Source organism: Dermacentor andersoni, chromosome 9 (genome assembly GCF_023375885.2).
Source record: "Dermacentor andersoni chromosome 9, qqDerAnde1_hic_scaffold, whole genome shotgun sequence".
In the NCBI taxonomy this organism is placed as follows: domain Eukaryota; kingdom Metazoa; phylum Arthropoda; class Arachnida; order Ixodida; family Ixodidae; genus Dermacentor; species Dermacentor andersoni.
The window spans coordinates 95,789,820-95,817,766 of NC_092822.1; the positions used below are offsets into that span (position 1 = coordinate 95,789,820).

Consider the following 27,947-nt stretch of genomic DNA (forward strand, 5'->3'; position numbering starts at 1 on the left):
TGCGTGTATTATACTACAAATCTTGCAATTGCTGTCTTAGAAATGACAACTCCATGTTTCTGTGCCTGTAAGGGTTTAAGTTATACACAACTAAGGAGACATTGAGTAATGTGAATTGATGGTCAGCCTGCTAGCGCGTGAAGAAGCTGAAGCATCGTAAGCGTCGTAAGAAGAAAATTTCTAGTTAACTTCAGCTTTTTAACCATCACAATAGCACGATTTGATATTGAACTTTTTAATGAGCTTCGAAGAGTCACTGCAATACGTGACGTGAAACGTAGTAGGAGAACTGTTTTCTTTAGTTTTATCGTTTTCTGTTATTGTAGACTTCTGCTATTTGTGAAAACGACTCGTTTATTGGTACAGAAGAGCAATTATGCAATCTGGCCCCTCTTCATACTTTCCTGTATCGATTCTTCAGCCTTCATGCGTGACGTGATGGCTTCGGCGAATAGCAAGGCGTCGCTTGTCGGCGGCCGCCGTCTCGAACGGCATTTCACAATTTCGCTCTTGTCTCACACCTGCCAGGTGAGCGCTCTCGGATCGAGTCCCGCAGCAGTCGAACGACGTCGCCTGCACATCCCCAGGCTATGGTGATGCCCGAACCTCCATGGCCGTAGTTGTGAATGACCGGAACCTTCGACGAGGCGAGAGAAAAAAATAAAGGACATTTCTCGTTACGTAAACGTTGTACCGTTTCTAACACAACAAAGGGCACCCGTCCTGAACTTGTGTTTACATCCTTGACTGAGTTCACGCTACTGCGTTTTTTTTTTTTTTTTGTCCGAACCAGCCGGCTCATGGTCTTTCGCATTGCAATTATCAGAGCAACCTATTAACTAGAGCGAACCATTTGAGAATGCCGACCTCGTAAGCCATCTCAGCAGAGGGCAGAAAACGCACTGCTACATCTAATAAATGCAACAGACCGGCACAAATGGCTGCAGTGTGAATTACTGTTCGTAGGGGTGGCACGTGGCCCTGTGCTGGGATAGCTTGCGTTGACCGTAATCCGCTGTGATCGTGTGTCCATGGCATCTGGTTATTATTTTACAGCGAAGCTGTCTATGGCTGGGATCCGGGCATTTCTTAGTGACGTAAAGTTGGCAGAAAACAATGGTGGGCCGATCCCGGAGGCAGTGCAGGACCGAGCAATGGTTCATACTCCCGTATGCAAGCAAAAAATGCAGTGGCCTATAACCTCGTATTGCAGACGATACAAGCAATCACCAAAGTGAAGCGAACAGTGCATCCATTCTTTGAAATCACGCATACAACATACAAAACAGCATATCTTTGAATAAAGGACAAGCTCAAACCAATCATCCGAACCACCTAATTGGTGTTAAGGCACTCCTGATAACAATGCGAAGCACGTACATAGAGCTCCCTGAATACGTTTCCCGGTAAAGATCACTGTTGCGCAAGTTGCCGCGGCGACGGCAGCTTGCGACGTGGGTAGTGACATCGCTAGCCTTTCGTATATAGAATAACTAGCCTTGCAACCGATTTCAGTTTTGTTGTAGCACCACTATGTGCGGCAGCGCGCAGTCAAGATAACCATTACTTCTATTACTACCATTGCTCTTAAGCCATAAAGCATTGCATACCCTCTCAGGAGTTGTAGTAGTGGTTTTCGACAGCTTCGCTGGACATTCACTTCCACAGTGCCGGGATGGCGAGTAAATTTTTTTATCATTCCACTTCACTCATTTACCCAGTCGAGGGTAGCAAACAAGATAGTAAGTTCTGGTCAACTTCCCTGCCTTTCTCGTCTACTTCCTCTCTCTCTCTCTCTTTCTCTCTCTCTCTCTCTCGGAACAGCCTGGTGTAGCAATCAAGTCCTGCTAAGGGCAACACCGGGGGAAAATATTGCCGAATGACGTGGCATCAGTGGCTTCACAGCCCACTCTCGGTCGCTCGGTACGTCGTACCAAACGACCGACCAACCAACGAACTGATCACTCAAATGTTCTGTTGTTCATTAATTTCGATAGAATAATATAATGATGGATAAATCAGCTGAAGGATGCGTATACCGAAAGACTGATTAGTCGACTATTTAGAGAATCGCCAATATTTATTAGGTTGGATTGTCCACGCTATATGCTTGTGCCTTCTACATGCGATATTCCCTAGAAAAGTATCTGTCTTTGTGAGCAGTTAGGAGACCTTACCGTGAGATCCAGAAGGAATAGGGCAATGTTATTAAAAAGAAAGTTCCAGCCTATTTTTGTAGCATGGGTCATGCGGTCGCCACGCAGAGCGCAACTTGAAGATTGTAAATCAAGGAACGCTAAGCCTTCGCAGCACGAAACACTGCACCTTCCATTGGGCGCAACTGTAGAAGGCAGAAGGTGTATGTGCTGCGTCACTTCATATTTCGCCCGAATATTGCTTTTCGTTTTCAATATGGAAGCGTGATTGTACGCTCGCTTGGTCCGCACACCAGTGAACTCAAAACCGGCGCGCAGAAGATGCCATGGCCCTTTACCATTCGTTTCTGATGCCTAGGGTTCTGTAAAGATTACATGAGGAAATGTATGCCACGATATCAAAGAATAAACATGCTGGTGTTTGCACGAGTCTCACTAGTAATAAAGGACAAAGTTTCAGAAGTATTTGCCGTTTATGTAAACACGAGAGCTTGACAACGAGACAATGCATTGTATACATTAAATGCTTAAACGATGTAGTTATATGGACGTCTCACATTTTGCAGCTACGAGCAATTGTAAGCTGTTTACAACTTTCTTCACTGCTCGCTTCACGGGTTTCATTCGTGTGAGCTTCTCTATTTACATGTTCACTGCACTTATCATGTGTACTGAACTAATCATGGGCTACGACGCAAGTTGCATTACGTGATATTTTTTAAGTGACATTTGATATCGAGCACGTCGCGGGAGCACCGTCGCTGTACGATAACGATTGTAACGCTCTCCTTTGTTGTAATGTAAACGCGTGAGACTGCCACTTCAGAAATAGGTTCAAACCGCTGAGCGCGTTCCATCGACCAACCAATCGCGGCCGCATACGCGACTAGCAGTGCAACTAACTTCAGACGCCAGTAACAATACATCGTCACCCTATACTTACAAATGAACAGATAGATAGGTGAGGGGATTCGTAAATGTATTCGACAGTTTGGGAACACGAGGAGAAAGTAGTGAGCTGGCAGGACGCGCGCTGTTCTCGCGCCTGAATAATTTATTTGTAGTCAAAAGCTTAAGGGCAGGAGGACCCGTCCAACGCGATATTGCCAGAAAGTAGGCGAAAATGGTCGAAACAGGAATGTCTGCCAAGAAAGCATGCCAATTCACCCGAAGGCGAAGCATTGAAGGCGGCACCAAGGTTTAGCGTTGCACTGAAGGCGTCTCAAACCGCCGGTGTCATGAGGAGTGACGCTAGAAGGTACTAGAGCCATTCTAGTTCACTGTAGCGCCGCAAGTGGCGTTGCAGGCGCCGCGCCGCCTCGAGACTTCCTACGAATGATACCGCAACACAAAGCCACAGTGGCTTACTGGCATATCAGTTGTAAAGAAAGTGCATGTTCGGTCAGCTCACTTCTTTGTGTTCGTGTCGTCGCGCTACCGAAAGCAGCTACGATGTAAACAAGTGCACGACGCTCACCTTTCCAGCACCGCCATTGAAGACGTAATCTTCACGCTCGATCCTCACGGGATTCCTCCCGGGACGGAGGCCCACGTAGTGCCCAATGACCTTGGCATTCTGCGCGTTGAACAATTGGTGAAAAACAATAGAGATCTCTCTGTCTCTGTCTCAGCAGTAAAGACGCCAATCAACGCAAGCATTTCATCCACACAGTACTCTCACGTGTATCATGCCGTACCTTCTACTGTCTACGCAATACACCCTCCCCCCTCATCTGGGTGGTGACCATAGTGGGTACTGGCCCTAGATTCGAAAGAAAATACGTTCCATTGTCCCAATGACGCCTGTAACGGAAATTGTAGTTCCGTTCGTGCCAACGTTCGAGCTGCAAGTGTGTTGCCAAGGGCGTTCATCTTAATGATAAACTCTGTCTTCATTGCCATCACTTGAGGTGCCACAGTTTTGTAAAGACGTCGCCATAAGACCACTTCGAGCGTCAATAGTCCAATGTTTGGGGGAGAAAGGGATGGCGTATGTATGTAAAATCGCCAAATACTTTCTTTTCTACTGCCAGAAAAGGATTGGGCGTGAGGTGTAGTCACGCTTCGCAAGAATAAGGCAGATGGAGAAAGTTGGACAGATTGTAGAAAGTATTGCGTACAATGATGCTATAGTCTACTAGTAGATTAGCTCTCTGGCACGTTCATGTGATGCGATTCGAGCTGTTGAGAGAAAGTCATTTTTAACGCTGGGCAGCGGTGTCCATCGTATCCCTCAAAAGCGGGCTGGCTACGTGATGTTTCCTGCAACAGATGCTTCCTGCAAAACAGTGTCCATAATATCGCAATCTCTATGTATACCCCATAATTTATAGTAACTGGTTTTTACCGTTCTGTATCTCCTCAGACGGCTATGAAGGGCGATGCAAAACAAATGCAGGAAATAATTTCGACCACTTGGAGCCATATCTCGTAAGATTTTCCCTTTTTTCCGTCTCATTGTATTTTGTCACTATGACGTTGATTATGACCTCAAAAGAGAGGTAGGCGACTCGGCGGAACAAGAAAGTATAAACAGAATCGAAAAAACACCTTTAGAGAAACTCTCTCGCGCTCTCTAACGGCTTATTCATGCGCGGGCATTCTCCAGGGGTTTAAGAGAGTGGTTACCCATGTGCTTCCCCACTACGGTTGCCAACAATCCAGAATTTAGCGGGACAGTCCCGACTTTTCAGTATATGCCCCCGTGTCTTGACTTGTCCCAGTCAAGACCGTGAACTGCCCCAACTTTTGCTTTTTTTTTTACTGGCTAACCATATTAGACGAGACTTCTTATTTATAACGCCTGGCAGCTTGTTTGCGCATTATTTCCTTGTGTTTTGTTGCATTGTCTTAAGCATGAAGGAGTTCTTGTTTTTTGTCGTTGTTCCAATTCTGTTAAAGGACTCAAACGTTCACAGTTCCTGCACGTTGTCGTAAATTGCGACAACTGATAATAATTTTTTTTTAATTCAAATTTGGTGGACATACAGACTGCCGGCTATTGGCACTGACAGGGCCGGTCGTCAGCCCTGCCACCCTTCCCGAATTCGTCCACTCGAGTGTTGGCAAACCCTTTCTCGACAAACCTCCTCACCATCTCGCTGGAGCAGAGCAGCACACCATCGCTGCTCATGCTCCCAAATATCAATCGTCCCTCCCTGTCCGCAAAAGAGCTTTCGCGGCGCTGGAACCAACATTTTAATGCGACAGCGTTAAAAGGCCCCGTGTCCCCGAAAATCCGGTGTCGGACGTCGTTCCGCCATTAGGATTTTCGAACGACGCACACCCCGGCTCACCACGTGGCACAAGGAAACTACTGAACTAATTGAATTTCTCAAGCTAAAATACGTAGAAAAATTGTAAAGTACGACTTACAATCTACAGACATGATATCGTCGAATTGTAATTTGGCCATACGAGAAAACATAATTCTGTTACGCGAGAACTAAAACCCCTTTTCCAACGTTTCTAACATATGTAGACCGGCCACGGCGACCGCCATTTGCGCACGCCGGCACATGAGTATGTCGGGGGCCACGGAGCGGCGCGCCCGGTTACTTGCCATACGTCCAGATGCCACTCGCTTCCGCCGCATCGCGAGATCTTGTGGCGGAGATCTAGAGGATCTTGTAGCGTGAGATTTTGTGACAGATGGACGTGTTTTTCCAGGGCTCCGTGGCGGCGACTAAATCCTAATTGGGTAGCTTCCTTTGTTTCTCTCTTCCTTTTTTCGTGTACGTGAGTGCGTTTCGTGTATATTTGGTTTTGCAGGATAGTCAGAGTGTCCTTTCGCGCCACGTGCTTCAACACGTGCAACCGAGTGGGACGTTAAGTCTTTATGGCCTTTAAATGGTATCTCGGAAGTGGCAATACTAATAGCTATTAGTGGTTTTACTGTCTCTGCTTTGGTATCGGGAATACTGCTTTCGTAGCAAAGTGAGAGCGTGGCCGCGTGGTTGAACACGTGCGAAAACTTTGCATACTTTGAGTCTGTGCGTCATTGATTGCTTTTAAAACATTCCTTAAAATTACATTCCGGCACTTGAAGGGTCTAGATACTGTGAGTATCGGTCTTTCCTAGAAGGCACGTGCTCTACAATATTATAGTATTATAGTATTTGCATTACAAAAAACCGTGCAATACATGGCAAGAAAGCTGGGAAAGCGTGCACTGTGCCGGGGATTCCTCATGACAGACGAGGGGACGGATGAGAATGGAGAGGGAATCGATTCAATCGGCCCGCACTGTGATATCGATGCTAGGCTGAAGAAAATGGAGGCTTTCCAGGATGAGCTTATCAAGCAGGTCGAAGAGCTCAAAAATAAGCTAAATATGGAGCGTGATGCACGGAAGGTAGTGGAAAAAAGAGTTGAAGCAGCCGAGGAAAAGCTGAACAGGGCCGCCATCGTGAGCGAGCATGGTCGTGACAATGGAACGCAGTCACTCGACTAGACAGGAGAGGGAATGTCAGCAAAGCACGTGGAATGCGTGCAACGTGAGGAGGGGGTAGCTGGAAAGAGCGGCACCTACCTTGAGGCCGCCACGCGAAAAAAGCAGGAGCGCAGGGGTCAATGCCCCTTGTCAAGTCCGAATCACGCGGAAAAGGACAAAGGGAAGGAACGAGAGGAAGGAGAGAGTGAAATGGTGATTATCGCCGGCGACTCAAACAAGGCTAGCTGCTTAGAAGCAATTCTCGAGAGGGTGAAATGCTATAAAAGAGTGGCGGTAGGTACATTTCCAGGGCGGACACTGGGTTCTGTCATGGAGAGAGCAAAAGCAAAGCTCTCGAGAAATGCCCACGTGTGCAACTTTGTCATAGTAGCAGGTTAGCTAAATGACGTCCTAAACAGGAAAGGGACAGGACTAACCCAGTGCTTGGGGACGGGGGGTAGACGACTTGCGCTAACTATCCCCTCAGGTGCAGATCCTGGTGTGCACGGTGCCGAAGGTGCCTGTACGTGACAGTCACATACAAACAGCCGTAGTGGCTGCTAATGAAGCGATATGGAAAATGAGTCGAGAGAAAGGTTTGCAGGTTGTTGAAGTAAACAGGGAGGTGAAAAGGTGTGGCGGTTTTGAACGAGACGGGATCCGCTTCAATTACAGGCTTGGACGAGAAGTGGGAAGTGGGATGAGAAGTGAGAAGCGTAATGGTGAAGGTCCTATAAGGGAACCTCACAATAGTATCGCCGTCAATAACAGAAAAAAGGAGGAAAGCAAGAAATAGAGCTCGCGATACAATATGCTACATAAACATGCAGGGTGGCAGAAGAAATGAAAAGTGGGCAGAGATTCAGGAGCAGTTAAATAGAGAGCAAATAGGGGTGTTTGTGGTTACAGAAACGCACCTTAGACACTCGGAAGAGCCGCCAGTGACAGAATTGTGTTTGGGAAGGGTGCAACAGAACTAAGTCGGAAAGAAAGGGAGGAGGATTCAGAATTCTTATCCATCAGGGAGCCAAATTGAAAAGAGTAAATTCAAAACGTCAAGAGAATCTTGGATTATCAGGTACCATGAGTGGAAAAAACAACTTGGTTGGGCGAAACGTATTTGTGGAGCGGAAATAATTGCACAAAAAAGAATCAAGAGTTAGGGGAATGCATAAGTGCTGATATTAATGGTTCGGGGAATGATGCCGAAATTATCCTGTTAGGTGACGTGAATGCCCACATACAGTATCTAGATGGCCATACAGACAACGACGGCAAGTCAATGCTAGATCTTTGTGAGCAAAATAAGCTCGTTATCATGAATACAGGGCCTGAGTGTGAAGGGCAGATCACGTGGGAAGTAGGAAACCTGCAATCGACCATTGATAACTGTCTGATGGCAGAAGGAATTCATGATAAGTTGAAAGAAATGGTCATTGACGAGGAAGGGTACAGCAGCATGGGGAGTGAGCATAAACGCATCATTTTGAAAGTGGCATATGTAGTTGGGAAATAGATCAAGGAGGGCAAAATGGCCAGTCCAAATTCAAATGCTGAACAAATAACAAATATAGTCACAATAGTCGAGGAATAACTTTGCAAATGGCCAAGTAAAGAGTGGTAATATAGTGACCTTCTAAGTGTAATAACGACAGAAATACGGAAAGAGAAACAACATGTACGTTGGAAAGAAAAAAAAGAAAACAAAAAGTGATGGAACAGGCAGATACTAGAAACAATTGCCGAACGACAGAAAGCATCCCGAGAGCACAGGCAGGCAAAGAAGTCGCAGTTGCCGCAGGACAAAGTATCCAGTATATTGTAAATATGCTGGGAGAATAAGTCTATGGTTCAAATACAGGTGGAAGCAAAAATAGAAGGTCAAAGTGAAGGTTGGTTGTCGGAAATACGTGAGAAAAAGAAGGCCGCACCTTGAATATTCTGGAACCACATCAAATTATTACGCAGGAAGTCAACCACAATACGACAACATATCCTAGACGAAGATGGAAACAACCTGGAAGGGGAAGCAGCACTATATACACCTGAAAAATAATAGCCGAATCTTTCCAAGGCAATGCCGAAGTTGTATTTGAAGGAAAAGATAGCATAAAAAAGAACCACATGGAAAAGGAGCTGGTGCTGACAAATTTCAACTGGAAGAAAGCCGAAGAGAAAATTCCTAAGAGCACAGCCACAGGGCTAGACGAGGTTCCCGTTAGGCTGAAAAATTAACTAGGACCAAAAATAAGGAAGCTATGGTGGAAGCAGGGTAAAAAACTTTAAAAGATAGAAGAATACCATACAGGCGGCGACAAAGGTGAATGAATTTAATTTTTAAAGGTAAGGGGGACAAAGATAGAATTCACTCGTATAGACCGTTGAGCATTACATAGGTAATATACAGGCTAGCAATGCAGGCAATCAAATTAAAGCTGCAAGCATGGGTAGAGAATAATGGTATTTTCGGAGAACTTCAGAGTGGCTTCACAATAGGTGGGCGTTTGGATGATAACTTATTTGTTCTTACTTAGTATATTGAAATATCAAAAGTAGAAAGCAAACGGTAATATGCGGCCTTTTTATACATTACAGGATCGTATGACAACGTAGAACTTTTGTGGGATATTCTGGAAGGGGACGGCTTAGGCGACGATGGTCTACAGCTTTTGAGAGAGAAAGTTAGAGAGGCTGAAATAATCTCATGGGTGGTGGCAATGGAAAAGAAACCTGCTATAAGTAACTACTTAGGAGGGAAAAACGAAATAAGGAAAGAAACACTTTATTAAAACTCAAAGGGTAGCTTAATACTTTTCGAAGCGAGGTCAGCACGCCTTAGAACACGCATCTACAAAGCGAGATACAAGAAGGAAGAAGAAGCATGTGCTTGCTGTTGTAAAGCTGGGGAAACGATGGAGGATGTTTTATTAGAATGTGAAGATATCGGCCCAGCGGTTCATTTAGGCACCACTGGACTCCTTGACACCCTTGTGTTCAGCAAGAACAGGAGGAAAGTAAACATGTCCGCAACAGAAATTAGTAACAGGCGGTTGGAAGATTGCTGGAAGGAAAGTAGGCAAACGACATAAAACGGAGACGTACAAAAACAAAGTTCAATAGGGGTTTAGAAAAGTTGGTTATGGAAATTCATCGTGCGTTCTTTTCTCTCCTTTCTTTCTTTTTTACCCTAGGTAGGACATAAGGAAGTATAATAGCAAGAGCTTGGTGGCGCAACCCACGGCCTAGTTTCAAAGGGGACGCTCATAACATCTATCATCCATCATCCATATATCAGGGCCCACGCAAGAGGCTGCGTTTCTATCAGAAAGACCGCCTTTGTGCATAGAATTCGTGGCCAGCGTTTCCCGGTAAATATTACGGTTACATACGCTCCAGCTGCCGGAAAGTGGTAGAAGCACTCAGGGATCTTTTAAATGTGAAGCTTAAGCGTCCTCCATCTTTTTTCTGTCCCCATGATAGATCGACCACGCTGCGACACCTGACAAAGGTTTGTTGTCCCCGTCGCGTGGCATGGTCTCCCTTGGACGCGCCGGTGAACTTCTCCCTTGTGTAAATTCACCCGACCAAATTCCCTTCTTATCGGAGCGAGACGATGTACTCTAAACAAATGTTTGCACCCCCTGGGACGTGTCTTTCTCCGCAAACTAGAATGGTCATCTATCTTGCGTGTTTTTGTTTAACCCTATGCACCCGGTACCTGCAAGTCAGGAACGACGTGAGCGTTAACATTTGCAATTCTTGTCAGAAAAGCTCTACATTCACGATCGGCCCGCATTTTTAGACTGTTCAACCTTTTACATCAGCACAAACATTGAGACTGCACAACCTTCGGTATCATCCCATATGTTTAGACCGATATGCTCGGAATCGACACACATTTTGAGACTGCGCTATCTTCGACGTCAGCCCACGGAAATGGCCAGATAGTCATTACAGAAAACTTGGTTGAGCTCGCCACGATGCAAGACAGACAAGGAGTATTGTTTACACACTAAAGGGTGTAAACTTTTCACGGTGTAGTTCCTGAGCCACCATGGCGAGCGCTACATGCCACGATACGGAACCGTTCGATGAGATGATGTAACTATCCCACGAATAGGTAATAATTAGAGAGTACCTAGCATTGCCGTTTTTCGCAGTAGAAAAGGAAAACTTACTTTGAGGCTTGGTACGAATTGCAGGCAGCCGTTCCAGATTTTCCTGGCGATGTCCCTGTCCGGAATAAGAGAAGTGTCTCCGACGTCTTTGGTGCCTCCCAGCATGACGTCATCGATGCTGCGTTTGGTGCGAATTGGTACACGTAACCATAATGACAATCAGGATGTACTTATGCTTTTTTCTAAAGGGACGAAAGAGAACGTTCTTGGCGTAAGGTATAGACAGATCGTATTAAAAGCAGACATAACATTGAGGGATTTTAGCTAGATGGGCAGTAGCTTAATTTCTTAGCTGTACCGCGTTCGGATAGCGTCAACATACCATACCCTGTTCGAGGTCTCGAACACAACAGCTTATTTATTAAGCGAGAAAAATCTGTAATAATCTACGAGTAAAGCAAGGAACTTGCTACGATTCCCCTAAGACTAGCATGCACCTCGCCGGTTCCCACAAGGCTCTAGCACAGTTACTCAATAATAGGTTCATGAGGACAACGCAGGTTAAAACGTAAAAAGAAAACATGACGACATACTGCACAGTGACAGTGTCAGTTTTGGCGCTATGACTCATCTCGGCAAGGTCGACCAGCAAGCACGATATCGCGGAGGGCTCGTCGTCAACAACAGGCTCTCTTTCCACACAACCTTCAGGACTCTCTTTTGTGAATCAAAACTGTTCACACATTCAGCCCTCACAAATAAATCGGAACCCTCGCGCCGTCTCAGGCCGCTGCCTGCCTAGCCACAAATATGTATTCAGTGGGGCATCGTAGAATGGACTTGATTCGTTCCGTGGCCGCGCTTGTTCTGCGAGGTGTGCGTTCGTCCTGCAGGAGGCCAGTTCACTCTTTCTTAACGGTAACCTAATATTAAAATGAAGCTTCCTTTACGAGCACTCCCGAACTACTGAGCGTGGCCACTAGGTGATGTCGCTATTTGGCCGAATTGCTTGCACTTAAAAAAAAAGGTCAAATTATGGGCCCAATGGTGAGGTCTAACCTCAGTCTCCCTGCACAGCAGCGACGTGAGCCCCAGATGCAGCAGCCCCAGATGCTCTAACAAGTGGGCTACAATCGTGCGTGCACGTTTATCGTTCCAATGCCAACTTTCTGCTGGGGTTGATCGCGGCGTGTGTCGCATAGCGTAGTGCGGCCGCGCCACAGCGCATGCCCGCGCGTCGGTTTTCGATTACGTCAAACACGCAGGAATAACAATGCGAAAAATTATAGCATTTGATTAACCGTTTCACGAAAGCTTCGCTTCACACGTATGCCAGAATGTGCGCTTGATCCAATTCTTTTCTCTTTTTTTTTTTCAGAACTTGGTTAATCATGAAAAACAACAACAAAAATACTCCAACACCTAGAAAACAAGTTGTCGATGTACCTACTAAGCAAGGAGGATCCTCGACGCCCGCGGAGAGACCGCGGTGGAGGATATAGCAAGGATTTCGCCACTATTTTTTCTAGTGTTTAGAGGTCGAACACCTTAGTTTGACGCGAAAAAAAAAAATGAAAAGTCGCCAATGTCATCATGGTATTCGCGTCACAACGAAGTTGCGACTCTCAACTTAGCGTTCGCGACATCGCCGCGTGGTTGCTGGTCCAGCGAAGGACTGAACGATACGATTACAGAGCCCTACTTGTGTTGAGCCCGCTGTATACGTCTACGCGGTAAATGTGGGTGCGAAAAAAAATTGACGTTAAAGGCTGCGCCATTCGCTGGGAAGGTCGGCGCTAACTAGTACCGTGGCCCAAGATACTTGAACAGCTCACTTCGGTATCACGTGGAAGTCTTCGCCTGCGACGATGGCGTGCTTGATCCAAGGGGCGTGCACCTAGTGCGAGAAGAAGACATGAGTGTGAGACAGGGCAGCCCGACACGCCTTCTAAATGCTTCCCTTTCCTTTCCCGGACGGTGTCATACGCAATAAAAGAAAAACAAAAAAAGCGGTCATAGACAGTGTGAAATGGATTCAGTCAGTTAAGCCAGACGAGCAGGTCATGTGTTGTTGAGTAACGGAATGCATGGCGACAACAGGACAAGAAGGGGCCAGGAATCCAGCGTGGACGGCAAGAGTTTACGGGCCACGTGATCTAAGCAAATGCTAAATTTGAGAGCAGTTATGTGACCAACAAAGCCGTGCAACGTTACGTTGTTCTCATTAGCTCCTACAGGCCCGAATTTCCTGACACCATTATGTATGCCTATAGTCTCCGGAAATATGCTGCTTTTTCACGGATCTCACACTGCGCAATATTTCGCAGTTGACTGCATGTACGCGTCGATTTGCCTCTTTCTTATTGATATGCAGGATATTCCAACTATCACGTGCCAATATTTAAAGATCTGCAAATACCACGTAGCTAGACAGAACCGAGGCAATGTTGTTTGTCGTCGCTTGGAGATACTCGTATTATTATTTTGCATTCCGCCTAATGACCTAATTAGTCTTAGTTATTTCACCAACCTCTCAAACATTATAATCAGATGGAATGTGTCAATGAGGAAATTGTAGAGCGACCTCAAGTACTCCCGATACAGCTTGCTGTTGCTCAATACGTGCTACATAAAAGTGTTTTTCCCAGCGTGAAAGAAGCCCGCGAATATACCCTGTATAAGGCAGCGCATATCATCGTGTGCTTGCACCGGGAATATGAGCACCAATGAACATTGTGTTGATTCAGCGCCTGAACAACAATTTCCAATGTGTTCAACGCGGTTTTAAACATGCATCCGGGATCTCAAACAGGCGCGACGTAATGCTAACGCATATAAAAAAAAATTAAATTATGGGGTTTTACGTGCCAAAACCACTTTCTGATTATGAGGCTCGCCTTAGTGGAGGACTCCGGAAATTTTGACCACCTGGGGTTCTTTAACGTGCACCTAAATCTAAGTAACCGGGTGTTCTCGCATTTCGCCCCCATCGAAATGCGGCCGCCGCGGCCGGGATTCGATCCCGCGACCTCGTGCTCAGCAGCCTAACACCATAGCCACTGAGCAACCACGGCTGGCGCTAACGCATTTTCTTTCGCATTCACTGCTAAATTACCATTGAATTTTATAGTAAAGTTGACTTCACGTTCACGTGTGTCTGGAACGGTGCGCAAAAACGCGCCATGATCATGTCCTATTTAGGCCAGCATGACCCGCAATGACGTGGTCCTCTCTTTAATATATATGTATCGATATTCGCTTCAGTGTTGCCAAAGTGTTCGGAAGGTCGCCCTCTATTATGACTTTCAGTGAAAAAACAAATATAACTAAGCAGAAATTGAGATGACGCGCCCACTCCAAAAAAATAAAAAAAATAAAGGCGAGTTATTCAACAACCTCGAAAAAATTTGACATAAAAAGGAACGCTTCAGAGCAAAGGCGAAGAAAACGAATAGCGTGCTTCTTAATACACGAAAACTCTCACCCTGATCGTCTGGCCTCGAACGGCATGCACCTTGGGATCGGAAACGAGTGCACCTGCTCCAAAGCCTGTGCAGTTGACGATGACGTCGTATTCGCCTGCTAGCTGCAAGAAAATGCGCATCCATCCAGCAGGTGGTGTGTCACATATTCAACAACTGTCCACACTAACTTGTAAACGCAAATATTTTCGGCGTGTGCAACCAAGGGGCCGAGTCCCTAGATGGATCGGTTTCAATGAGGCAATGCAAAGTTCGTGGTGTACCCTATGAACGCTAATCGCATTGAACAAAATTACGGACCAACCCCTCTATCTATGAGAAGGGCATAAAGAAAAAAGCAGTCCCATCCTCACACCATACCAAGGAGGATGGGACTCGGCGCTTTCGATTTCAAAGGCTCCTTCGGAACTAACCTCTTCCAGGCTGTTCACTCTGCGCTGCATTAGGCGTCCTCCGCGGCTTTCAAGTCTAGGCCAGAATAGAAAATAGAAAAATGTTGTAATACGATATGTAGAAATGTCAGCTGTGAACTGCAACTCCGCCAGGGAAGTTCCAAGCACTGTAACAATTACGTGTTGTTAATTTCTTCGTAAACAAACATGCCTATTAGTAGACAGAGATACACGAAAAAGAATCACTGCTGTAATTTGGTATCATACAATAACTTTCCAGAACTGCATTTTCTGTCATTTCGCAGAACGAAGTTGACTAATCAGACAGTGCATAAACGTCAAAGTTCTGCTTTTTAGCATTTTGCGCCAAAATGTGAGAGCCCGTGTACGTCAGTTTGACGTCGTGGATATTGTTGAATTTTTTTTTTTTTCTCATTTGGGCAGTTATGGCACAGCAATAGTTTTCGAAGCTTGCTAAGGTCAGTGTTTCAGTCCTTTTTTAGACAATCTAGTCAATCTTTAGTGATAAAAAAAATAGCTAGGCCGGAGCAGACAGCGTAAAAATCTAGGACGGTGAATTGGTGTGGAAATTTCAGGGCAGCGGGGATTCCTGCCTTTTGTTCGTGCGTCTTTGCCGGTTTCTTAAAGCTCCTCTCACCCTAAGACTGGACTTCTAGTATGGTAAAAGAGTATTCTGCTAATACATGTCGGCTTACTTTTCTCTCTAGTGACCCTTCAAACATTTACAGTACTACCTAAGAGGTTATTGCAAACAGTTTATGTCCGCGTTGAAAGTTTTCGAGCTGCCGTTTCCGAACGCTACGAGTTCGGCGACAGCACTTACCGCTCCATGAGGTACGGCAGAAACTTCTTGCATTCAATAGTCAGCGAAGTCACGTAGCTGCCGTACCTGAAACGAGAGAATATGTGGTCTGTCTGCAGCTTGGTTCTCGTACTGCTTGCATGAAAATACACACGTTTGTTTTAGAGTTATAGATCTGTCGACATTCAACGTGAACAACGCAAGAGCAGCACGGGGACAAGCGGTGACCGGAGGCTCCGCACTTCGCCCTTCCACAAGTAGTCCACGACGTGACCGACGCTGTACAATGCCCGCCATGTTCTCTTCCTGACAACGACTCGAGGCTCCTGTTGTAGTTGAAGGTGCCGGGACTATTTGAACAGCTATATTTTCCCCGCGTTGTTTTTGCGCTGTTCAAGTTTAGTATAGGTTACCAACTAGCACCGTCATCCACCATACTATGCAGACCTATGCAAGGAATTGGTTACACGTGGAGGTAAGGCAGGAGGAGGGTGTAAGGGTAGATGAATAGTATCTTGAGGACAGCCCGGTTCCCAGTGACCCCTTCCTCCTTCCCCTGGATCGCCCACTGCTAAAAGTGACCAAGGTGTTAGTAAATTTGGGGACTTTTTGCTCTGCCGCAACCATTCATCCTATTGTAGACTAACAGCTGAGGAGCGAACTGTTGGTCGCCCTGTGGTTACTCATGCTGTTGCTCCTGTGCATCATGGTTGGCGGAATTCTCCACTCAAAGTGGCAGTCCTTGTGCAGAGTTCAGAAGGTCACATTAAAGTGAACTTAAAATTGGGGGAGTTGGTAATTATTCGTGGTAAAACTGCCTGCGCCCTTTATACGCGCTGCGGTTTTACCACGAGTAAGGTTCAAGCACAGTCACGATACGTTCGTGTTGCGTATTTAATTGTAAAAGAAACATGCCTTTACACCACGTCTGCCAAGTTCCAAGGAACACTAACACTGACGATCGAGATTGAAGGCAGCTGTTCGCGGTTCTTCAGCGATTTCATGCGGAATAAATTGAAAACGTTTGCCTCTATTGTAAAGCTGGTTTTCCCACAAATTCTTCGACGGTCCGAGTTTGCTGACGAGAGGTGATAGGAAAGACGATCACGCAATAAAACACACTTCCCAAACGTGCTTAAGCACTCAAAATATTTTTTAACACGCCATGTTTTGTAGTCTCGTCCACGATTAGCTCATTTGATTTGTGAAGCGCTCGTCCTAGCGCTTAGTCCAAATGAAGACCAACAGTAGGCGTTTTCTTCTTTATTTTCTGTCTTTTTTTTCCTTTACGAGGTTCGCAGCTGCTCCAGCTTTTCCCGGTACTTTGATTTATGAGTGACGCGCATGGTAGAACTCACCTATATTTAGGGGTGAACGATGCGAGTTCTCTTTCCGTCAGGTCTCTGTAGTGGAAGAATGCGTCGGCGTATAAAGGCCGTGGCTGGAAAGCAGTGTTGACAACACACTCAGTATGTACAGGCCTACCGAACAACTCGATAACTTTTCTCCATGCAGACCATCATTTTTTTTTTTTTTTGTAGTGCACAGAACACGCATAAATCACATAAATGATCACATAAATTTATTGGCTCATTGCCTTATAGATTCGCGGTGTAGTTCTCTTTGGAGACTATATGTAGTAAGTAGCAGCTGGAGCCACATGAAGCGCCAACATCATCTGATTATTATGCAAGAAAGATGATTGAGGCGTGGGAGTGGGTAGAGGGGGGAGCCATCAAACTTAACTCTTTTCCAAGTGGATTTAAAGATTCATCACATCGGAGCTATAAAGCGCCGACCTTAAACATCACGTATTAAACATCGCTAGCATAATTGATTGGTTGTCTAAGGTGTTTTCTACAGGCGAGTTCAACCTGGAAAAGCTAATTTAGTGCATAAAGAACTGGCTACATTTATTTACCGCCGAGAAGAACCGAGATTCCTGAGACTTCATTCAGAAACGCCTCTAAAAGACCACAACCGCAACCTTCGCATTGAAATTTTCAAAAAAGTAAGACCATAAAACTCGGAAAGCAGACTATTTATGTCCAAAAGTGCTAAGCAAATAATTTGCTGTTGTATGTCAATTACAGAGCAGAGTCTACGGGTCATGAAGAAAAATGCACATATAAACCTTCTGTCAATTCAATAGTGATATGATGTGCAACAACAGTCTCTTGTGCGAGTTGTCTCTTGTGACACCAACTTCAATTTTCAATCGTCGTCATCGTACATACAGTTAAGTATTTCCTCATTTTGTATCAGTTTATTGGTTGTTTTGATCCTGTATCTAATGCGTGGTAGCTTCGCTGTGTGCTACATAAGCTACGAGCTTTGCAGCAGTGTATGTACATTGTACCCTGTATCGTTGTGCTCACTTGAGTGTTGTGCCAGAGCAGAGGGGAAAGGAGAAGGGGCGGAGGTATAAGGACAGCTGGCGCTTTGGCAGATTCTCTATTGGCTTTCCACCAGTGCTCTGGGCAACCGTACGTATTGTTTCATGTCCTTTAAGCACAAAATATTATGCAAATAATCCCGCATGCACAGCGTGGGAATCAATCCTATTCATCGAATTTACCCGCTAGCTGTCCAGCACGTTTTGGCGTAATGCGAGGCGTTACCAGATTTATAAGCGCAATCGTGTGCGTGAAGCGGGCGTCTGCGGACCGAGATCAGCCAGACGGTGTGATCACTGTGAAGACGACGGCATCGCGACATATCTGTATTTTCTTTTTTGTACTCCGGAGGAGAGAACCGTTATGTACAGTATGCTCCGTTCCGACTTTGGCCGATCATAAACGCAGTAAAATATCGCAGAGCGTCTACACAGCGTTATCGCCTACGATTAAATGAATGGGCAATCTTGCCCGATCCCGAAGGCGGCGCTTTGTAACACAACGCCTCAAGGCGCTAGCTCCCCCTCGCTTTGACCTGGCATCGGTAAGCCGGTGGTCCAATGGATATCAATTGGAACCTGCGCACGTGCTTTCGCTCGTTCTATGCGCGACGTCACCGAAGCGCCAATCGGGTCAAAGATCTAGTTGCAGTTCACACGACAGATGTGTGTGCGAGTGTCGGCCTCCCCTGCGGAGGGGTGATAATCAAATCTGCGTCGTTCCAACTCCAGTATATTTACTTAGAAGGTTGAGTTACGGTTGTGCTGGGAGACTCGGGGGACAAGGCGACCCCCAACCGAGATGCGACACCTGCAGCTGGGCTAACTGCGTTCCCCCACACAAGCTCTGAGATGGCTTCGGCGCAACGCTAAGCTTTGCGGTCGCTTTCAATGCTTCGTCTGCAGACGAAAGTGCCAATTTCTTATCCGACTGCATAAACTTATTAAATACTTGCTTATCATAGTTCTTGTGATTTTCTGCTCTATATATTGCGCTTTGCTATACTGTTTAGGTACTGCGCACACAAACAAACCTTATATAAGGCTTATGCGGACTGCATTTCACATGTCTTTGTTTGTTTGCGCATGAATAAGCATTCTATGTCATTCAGATACACTCCTACGCCTCGTGCAGAACTTCTTTCGCAGTGATTATAGAATTCTCCTACTACACTGGAGACTCCAAATGGTCGACAGCCAAAAAGAATTTAAATGTTTTATGAGTTACGAGGGTGAATCGGAAAGCCTCTGCCCCTATTTTTCTACCAAATTGCAGCGGTAAATGCGAAGTCAACCATTCGCAGCAGTAGACCTTTCTTGGATCGGCCCGGACTTATCCTCCGGTAGCTCGGCGGCACGGCGCTGCTGTCAGTTGTTGAAGATGGCAGTTGTGCTTCACGTGTCCACGGCGTACGAGCAACTAAGTGTCGTTCGTTTTCTATGGAGTGAGGGACGAACGCCCATCGAAATCCAGAGAGAAATGCAGCCCATGTATGGGAAAAGGCGTCTCGCTATGAGAAGTATGAGGTGGTTGTGTTGTGAGTTCGCAAAAGGCCGTGAAGGCTTGCATGGCAATGGGCGTTCGGGGAGGCCGCGTGCGTCTTCTGGGATCGCCGAGGATCGCTCCTGCTGGATTTCATGCCACAAGGTGCAGCCATCCAATGCCGACAGTTATTGTTCCACACTGGCATGTCTGCTGGCTGCCATCAGGCGAAAACGCCGAGGGGCCCTCGCTGTGGATAACGTAGTTAGCCTCCGCGGCAATGCGAGTTCTCATCTGGCAATCAGAACCACCGACAAGCTCCGGTCATTTCACACGGAGAGTCTGGACAACCCACCATACAGTCCGCACCTTGCCCCCTAGTGATCTTCACGTTTTGGGTCCACTGAAGAAGTTCCTGGTAGGACAGGAATTCACGTGCAACGATGAAGCCAAGACAGCAGTCCGACGGTGGTTCCGAAGTCAGCCGGAAGAATGCAACCCCAGGGGCATCTAAAATTTAGTGCTGCGACGGGACACATGTCTGAAGCGGAGTGGGAGCTATGTGAAAAAATTCTGCAAGGCACGTAGAATATTACGTATATATGTAACTACCTGTGTGTACCTTATTCTGGCTAATCAAAAATATCGGCAATTGACTTTCTGATTCACCCTCGTATATCTTCTTTCAACATCGTGGTGTTCAAGTGCGGGTTAAATTACGATCGGAAGGTCACCTCCACTTACGGTGTGCTCTTCCCTCAGGATGTAAGCCGGAACGACGGCCAGTCCCAGTTCATTGGAGTCGGCACTCTCCGCCAGGCGTTGGTAGAAGGCGAACGCGTCTACGCACCACGATCTACAGAACAGACAGTGAGAGTGCACATATATCATACAGCTGATCCTGGCCATACTGCTGTATAGTGAAGAATGTGTCCCGACAAACAGCCTGAACACGTCATTCTTATTTACAAACAAAGGAAGACGAAAATACTTTGGCTAAAGATTTTGTGACATCAATAGTGAATCGCCTAATACACAAATTTCACGAAACTCGGCACAGGCTATCATTGTTGCTTTTTTTTTCCTCAGGCCAACCCAACATATGGCGGGATTGTATTGTCCCGTTCTCGTGACGGTGAAGCATCAGAACCTGGCCCAAATGAGAGTCGCGAAACTAACTTTTTTATTGGGCGAACTTGTACCCACAAGAACAAGTTACACTCAAATTTTAGATTGTGTGGTACAGCGCGAAGCAGGGACAAGGACGCAATACAAGGTCCCTGCTTCGCGCTGTACCACACAATCTAAAATGGAAAAGCAACTAGCCCAAACGATCACCCTTCTAAGTTACACTCAAACGCAACTACATATAGTTGCAAGTGCAGGCGTCGACCACCGAAAATCTGACGTGCGGGTGAAGCACGTCGGCTATTTATGCAAGATTCATAGAAAGTTCCAGCATAATCGCTGATGCTCGTGTGTTTTCCAGAATTTATAACGCTCCTTCGCATATATAATCTGATTGTGCAATGTTCGGCAACAGTATAGACATAAGGTAGATTCGGCGACAACAGTCAAGAATGTTCCGAATTTTCAGGTGCATCTTGCACCAATTAAGCTATAGCATTAACAATTGTTAGCAGGTGATCAGCGGTCACCGCAACAAGACAAACTGGTAGGCGCGTCGATCTCATATTTATAAGGAAATCTGGTCATCACGCAGGTGTAATTACAATTTCTTCACTCGGAGCGATACTAGTGTGGAGGGCAAGTGGGAGACTTTCATGGGACTTTCTTCTCGTTCCGCGGGCTTTCTTTGAAAAACAGAATTAATGGTTAACGCTAATGAGTGCACGCCACAAACACCGTACTGATGCTTGGAAAGATCCATATGTACAAACTCAGTGTTTATATAAAGGCAATCAATAAACTCAAAACGTTTACCTGTCATGACTAATTAACATGTCAAGGCAAATACAGATACTCGCGGATACTACTTCAAGTAACTGCTCAAAACATACCGGTACGTTTATCGACATAAAAGAATTCAGCTTTAAAAAAAAATTCCCTACTGATAACTAAGGTCCCGTGTGACTAATCGGTCTACATAACGTACTCTCGCACAGATTCTAGAGGCTGACTGTCAATCACGAATCCTTGCTTCTCCTTCCAGGCTATACAACATTACATTGTATTCTGCATATTAATCTTCAACCCTATTCTTCCACTTTCTCAGCTAAATAAGATCATCAGCCATGTGTTGAAATATGTTGAAATATGTTGAAGTATGTTGAATAGGACAAAGTACGCTAACCATGAGTTGCCCCTGACACTCACTCCGAATGCTTTCTAGAGTAATAGCTTAATACTTCTCAGCATGCAGTGAACAGGTTTGGAGAGGTTGTCTCTCCTTGGCTGACCACTTTCTTGATAGGTGTTTTTCCACTTTTGTGGAGGTTTATAGTAGCTGCGGAGTCTCAAATTTATTCACATTTGCTAAGATATTCACACATGCTTCCTTCACTCCCTGACTACGCAGTGCCTCCATGACTGCTGCTATCTTAATTGAATCAAATGCTTTCTTTTTGTAATCTATGAAAACCTTATAGAGCGTTGGTTGCGCATATTTCTTATTTACTTGAAGGATGATATGCGTGCGATTCATTGCTGTGTACTGTCACATTTTAGCGACGGTGAAGAACCAGACAGTAGCAAGAACTGTCTCTTTACTGCGCAAACATGTGCCCAGCAAAACAAGTGACACTCAAAACACAACGATAGTGGCGAGTACAGTCGGCGATCATGGAGCATTGGATCTATCGGGCGCGTCGGCCATTCCTACACGGCTCGTCGTGCATTCCGGCGTAATCGTTGGAGTTCACGTGCGGGCTCGAATGTACTCCACTATTGTCGTTGCGCATGAATTCTGATTACAGACAAGATTATTTCGCTTTAGAGGCAGCGACAACAATGGAGAAAGTTCCGACACATGAAGGCACGTCTTGCGCCGAGCGATAACATTGTAAGAGAAATTGGCCAGTGAAAAGGTTCGCGGAAATGTATAAACAATTCATACCCGTGTCCATATCTCTTCATAAAGCAAGCCTGTTATGTTGGTTGATTGAAGTCAAGCGCAGCTGCGATTCTGTTGGAAATGGCCTTGGTGAATATTTTGCGCGATACTAAAAGCAAGCTAAGTGGCCTATAGTTATTTAATTCCTTGATGTCTTCCTTCCTATGCATAAGTATAATATTGGAATTCTTTCAACTATCTGATACGATTGCAGTCCTGACGCAGTACATGTAAGGGACAGCAAGCTTTTCAAGTGTAATATCGCCTCCATTTTCGATTGAATCAATAGGTAGTTTATCTTGTCCTGCCGCTTTTACCCTGGACATATCTTGCGAAGCGCTTCTAAACTCAGTGCTAGTTACACATGAAATGCCTGTATACTGTTCGCCACTAAATCCAATCAAGATTACGGAGCTGCTCTGGGTGGTGCACAGTTCCGTATATAATTCATCCGCTAGCTGTCTTTACTATATCACTGAAATTCCTGAACACACTGCCCTGCTAATATTTCACCGCATGCATCGTGTTCTTTTAATGCCAAGCTTTGAGCTTATTGATTTCATGCTATCTTCATTGTTTACTGCTTCCTCAGTATTTCCTGTTTCATTCCTCAACATTTTGCATATCATTTATAGCCTTCTAGTTTATCAGCTTTTTACCATTCAGCCAATTCGTCTGATATTCGAAAGTGGACGCTGCTGTCGTTTATTTATTTGGTCTTTCCTTACTTGGGACAGTTCGCCCGCTTGGTGTCTTAGTGCCTTACCTCCAACTTCGATTGCGGCCTCTGAAGTTATTTTAGTTAGGGTTTCGTTCATTACATTAACGCTACCTTCATCGCCCTGTTCCAAAGCCTCAAATTTATTTGCGACCGCTAGTCTCAACTCACCCGCTTTTCCTCTGGCAGCTTCAATGTTTTCTCTTTCTTTTTCAAATTGACAACAATTTTAGAGCTCACTAACTTATTATCATTGTCTTTTACCCCACCTAACACTTAGCCATACTGAATTATGCTGGGATCTGCACAGAGTATAAAATGCATTTCATTTATTATTTGTCCGTTTAGGGTTTTCCTTATTATTGCGCTCACAAAAGAGCGTACTCACTGTTCCAAATCGAACTCCTTTCTGCTAACCTAACTCCATTAGCACCACTCCTCTGCTATTACTAGAATCGCTGTTGTAGTTGCCAATTGTCTGTCACCCAGTGCGCTTTTTAACCACAATCCCATGAAACACCCTTCACTGGGGTTCTCGCCTTTTTCGTTACTATTTGAGCTACCTCATAGAATTGCTTTATTTCTTGATAATCATGACTGAACCTTCGAGAGTTTCCTTGCACTACCTTGGATTTATATGTTTTATTTAGCTTTGTTCAATGACGACTGTCGTCTTATAGTCTCTGCTTAATGTTGTCCGCTATGCCTTTATAAACTGTAGTTATACTGTCCCGTATTCTCTTTTACCTGGACGACACCCGTTTCCAAGAACGTGGTCATTATTTATCACTGTCTATGCCCCACACGTTTTCCTAACATCACTAAACTCAATGATATGCCAGGCAACACCTGATAATTTTCAGCCCTGCTGAGCTAGCTTTACTTGAGGGAGCTCGAGTGTTGAATGTTGTAGATTCAGCTACCTGCGGTGGCCTAACTGAGTCCGGGGGTTCTTCGCAGCCCCTGCTACTTCGCAGGTCTGGCCACCGCCTTAGTCAGCTGCTCTGGGTACTCATGTCCAAAGGTTAACTGAAAGAGTCGTGAGAAAGCTAGTGGCCATATGGAGAGTCTTCTTGATTTACAGTTTTTTAAAGCTCATTTGCTATTTCGAATTTGGTTGCACCTATACCACTATAGCCCAACGGCCTCTTAACGATTTTTTCCATTGCGGTTTCAGGCACGGCGGCAAGCCTCGAAAATACGGTGGTTTGTTTTATATCTCTAGTGCGCATACAATGCTTGCGAAATCAGATTGTTATCTGTTCTTCTGTATTGAAGTGTAGGTTCCGCGCACGTGTGAAAAAAATCAAAGCCCTTTTCCTAAAGAAAGATGGTTGAACGCGAAGCTATCCCCCCATGCAAAATGAATCAAAGCCCACGACCACGCACTGAATCCAAGAAAAGCTGAGCGACCCGATGCTATGCATGTGTTATTAGATTGCTTGTTTAGGAGTGTATTCTTTCAAAGTTGAAGTTGAATGAAGACACGTTTTGCTAAGTTGCATAGCCTTTATTTTGGATCGTGTAGCGGTTGATTACACGCACATATTCACGGACGACTCTAGTCTGGCACAGTAATATATATATATATATATATATATATATAGTTCGTCTGGATATTGTGGCGTATTATTGAATGAAATATTCGTGAAATTGGTCGGGGCTCATTCAGGCGGGACAGGGGTGATGTCATTGCCTAGCAGACGCAACTTGCGCTTCCAGTGAATTTTGTGCGCATGCGCTATACTATTGCTGAGCTCGTTGCCGTTATCATGAACTGACCGGCCGGTCAGACGACGCTGGGCCGATATTGCGAATGTAAACTCTAGTGTTCTACGTAGTTGTGTAAGTTTACTTTCCTGCAGTGTGGCCTGATCCCGGTGACCAGAACCAGTAAAGCACTCCCTCACCAGAGCAGGATTGTCCACCCTGGTGCAGTACTTGGACACAACCTCCTATATGAACGCAACAATCCGGCACCATTACCTGTGGGTTACTTCACCGTGACTAAGGTCACGTGCACGCCAGGCAAGCTTCGCTGACCCCCCCCCCCCCTTTTTCACCCGCCGTGGTTGCTCATTGGCTAAGGTGTTGGGCTGCTGAGCACGAGGTCGCGGGATCGAATCCCGGCCACGGCGGCCGCATTTCGACGGGGGCGAAATGCGAAAACACCCGTTTACTTAAATCTAAGTGCACGTTAAAGAACCCCAGATGGTCGAAATTTCCGGAGTCCTCCACTACGGCGTGCCTCATAATCAGAAAGTGGTTTTGGCACATAAAACCCCATAATTTAGTTTTTAACTTTCCTGCAGTGGGTTTTCGGCGCTCCCGGACGAATCAGTGAGACATACAAAGCTTCGCTTTAAACAATTAAATTACAGGGTTTTGCGTGCAAAAACAACGATCTGATTATGAGGAACGCCATAGGGGGGACTCCGGACCACCCGGGGTTCTTGAACGTACACCTAAATTGAAGTGCGCGGGTGTTTTCGCATCTCTCCCCCATAGAAATGCGACCGCCGTGGCCGGGATTCGATCTCGCGGCATCGTGCTTAGCAGCCTAACACCATAGCCACTAAGCAATCACGGCGGGTACGCACAATGCTGTCGAGTGTGTAGTGTTGCTTTGACGCTGGCAGCATGCAGCTCGCAGCATGCAACTCGTCATTCTGTTAGAACGACGCCGCGTCCGTTGCAACAAGGGTCTGGATCCGAGCTAGTTGGTACAGCATCATTTTCTTAAGGCAGGTTAAGCGCAGAAAGACACGGACGACGATAAGAAGACAAACAAAGCGACGATAATGGAATCCAGCAAGATTCACTGAGGGTAGCTACGTATGGAACTACCCTTGGCAAGCTCCGGGAGTTTATTCCAGACACCGCAGACTTCGAAGTCTACCTTGAGCGATTTCAGTTTCTTCGGCAAGGCCGCCAACGACCTTGCCAAAGAAGCTGCAGGTGCTTTTCACGTTCGTTAGCAAAGAGGTGCACGTGGCACTCAGGAGCTTGCTTCTGCCAAAGACGCCCAGCAAGGTGTCGTTCAAGGACGCTGTCGACGCACTGCAAAAGCGCTGCACTCCTATAAATTCCATTGAGGCGGTAATGTATGGCTTCCATCAAAAGAAACACGAACAGCATGAAAGAGTAGCAGACTTCATCGTGGGCCTCAAGAAATTGGCAGCCACGTGAAATTTTGGCGCGTTTCCACAGAAAGCTTTTCGGGAGCAACTAATTAGTGGTGTTTCGGCTGATCCTGTGTGCTATCGACTGTTAGGCACGCCCTAACCGAATTGACCTGGGAGCGCGCCTGCAGGATCGCGGTGGCTATGAGAGCAGCCACTGAAGACGCACAGCAAATGGTCTCGACGAAGAGCAAAGTTCTTGCAGCTCACGTCTCCCGAAATTCACAGGCAGAAAAGGCACCATCACAGCTTCAAAAGTCACGTACCGGCAAGAACGTCAGGAGCGGTGTGCCCAAGAAGACTGCAAGAACAGCGTCGCATAAGACTAAAGTTCCGTGCCATAGGTGAGGTGGACACTGTGTGCCAGTAAGTTGTCCATTCATGAATAGTACCTGCTACAAATGTCCGAAGAAAGACCACGTAGATAAAATGTGCAAAACCAAAGTAAGCAATCAGCTCGACAATGCTGTCGCGGAACATGAATTACTGACGCTATGTCATACCAACAGAACTTCGAGTACACCTGCCATTGTGGTTACGTTAGAGATAAATGGCAAAGTAGTAACCATGGAGTTGGATACTGGCACTGCTCTGTCAGGTATTCCCAAAGCTGAGTGCGTAAAGCACTTGCCCACTGCTAGCTTCAGAGAAGCAAATGTAAACTTCGTAATTTGCAATGGCACGCCTGTCGTGATGAAGGGCATGATTGATGTTTGTCATTACGATCAGTGCTATTCAGTGCCGTTAGAGCAAATGACACCGACGGTGCAAGGATGCCAGCATTGCTTGGTCGAGATTGGCTGAGCAAAATTATGATTAGGTGGCACGAAGTTATGAGCGGGAAGACAGCGCGCAAGGTAGTTCCGTTAACCTAAAGATATCATGAGGTGTTTGGACCTCGTTATGGTGCTGTCAAGGGCTTTAAAACCAGTATTAAGCTCAAAGTATTAAGCCCAGTATTCTGTAAGGCGCGGCCAGTGCCACGCGCTTTTCGCGAGCAGATGGAGCAAGAATTGGCGAACATCGAAAGGGCGGGAGTTGTTTACCGAGGAAGGCACAGTGCTTGGGCGACACCACTCGTAATCGGGTCTAAAAAAAGATAAAGGGCGGTGACTATTGTGTCAAGGTCAATCCGGCAATGGAAGGTGACCACTGTCTCCTGCTCTTACCAGACGATATTTTGTAGAAGGTGAAACCGTCTTCTTGGTCGCTGGCCTGTCAAAGGCGTATCTACAGTTTCAATTAGATGAGCGAGCACGAAAAGTACTTACTGTGAACACTCATTTTGGCCTTTTTTTCGGTTCAAGCGTTTCGCTTATGACATAGCGCGTGTGCCTGCCGTATTCCAAGCAGTAACGGACCAAATTCAGGCCGCCTTGCCGGGAACTACCTGCTACTTGGATGATGTCGTCATGTCTGACGAAATGTACGAGCAGTGCCAAGGAAGAGTCGAGCAAGTGCTCATATTCCTGAGCAACCACGGGGTAAAGGTCAACGACAGGAAGTGCAAGCTCTTTCAGCAAAAAGCAACTTATTTGGGACACCAAATTTGCGGGCATGTTCTGCATCCTACTAGAGACAAGGTATTGGTCATTAAAAATAACACGGCCAAGCCGGTCAACGGGACGCAACTAAAAGCCTTTTTGGGCTTGGCAAATCTTATTCCAAGTTTCTGCCAAATTTGGCAATGGTA

General features: G+C 45.9%; 1 protein-coding gene across 2 annotated transcripts in view; it reads right to left on the reverse strand.

Moving 5' to 3' along the window:
* Nucleotides 1-336: 336 nt before the first annotated feature.
* Nucleotides 337-27,947, reverse strand: part of LOC126528400 (D-amino-acid oxidase-like) — a 42,331-nt gene continuing 14,720 nt past the window's right edge. For both annotated transcript variants that reach the window (XM_050176291.3, XM_050176292.3), the window contains exons 3-11: nt 20,026-20,137; nt 16,762-16,844; nt 15,425-15,490; nt 14,602-14,656; nt 14,191-14,292; nt 12,542-12,603; nt 10,767-10,884; nt 3,634-3,732; nt 337-637 (exon numbers count right to left, since the gene is read on the reverse strand). In XM_050176291.3, coding sequence (XP_050032248.2) covers nt 497-637; nt 3,634-3,732; nt 10,767-10,884; nt 12,542-12,603; nt 14,191-14,292; nt 14,602-14,656; nt 15,425-15,490; nt 16,762-16,844; nt 20,026-20,137 — 838 coding nt within the window. In that variant the 3' untranslated portion in view covers nt 337-496. The remainder of the gene's footprint in view (nt 638-3,633; nt 3,733-10,766; nt 10,885-12,541; nt 12,604-14,190; nt 14,293-14,601; nt 14,657-15,424; nt 15,491-16,761; nt 16,845-20,025; nt 20,138-27,947) is intronic.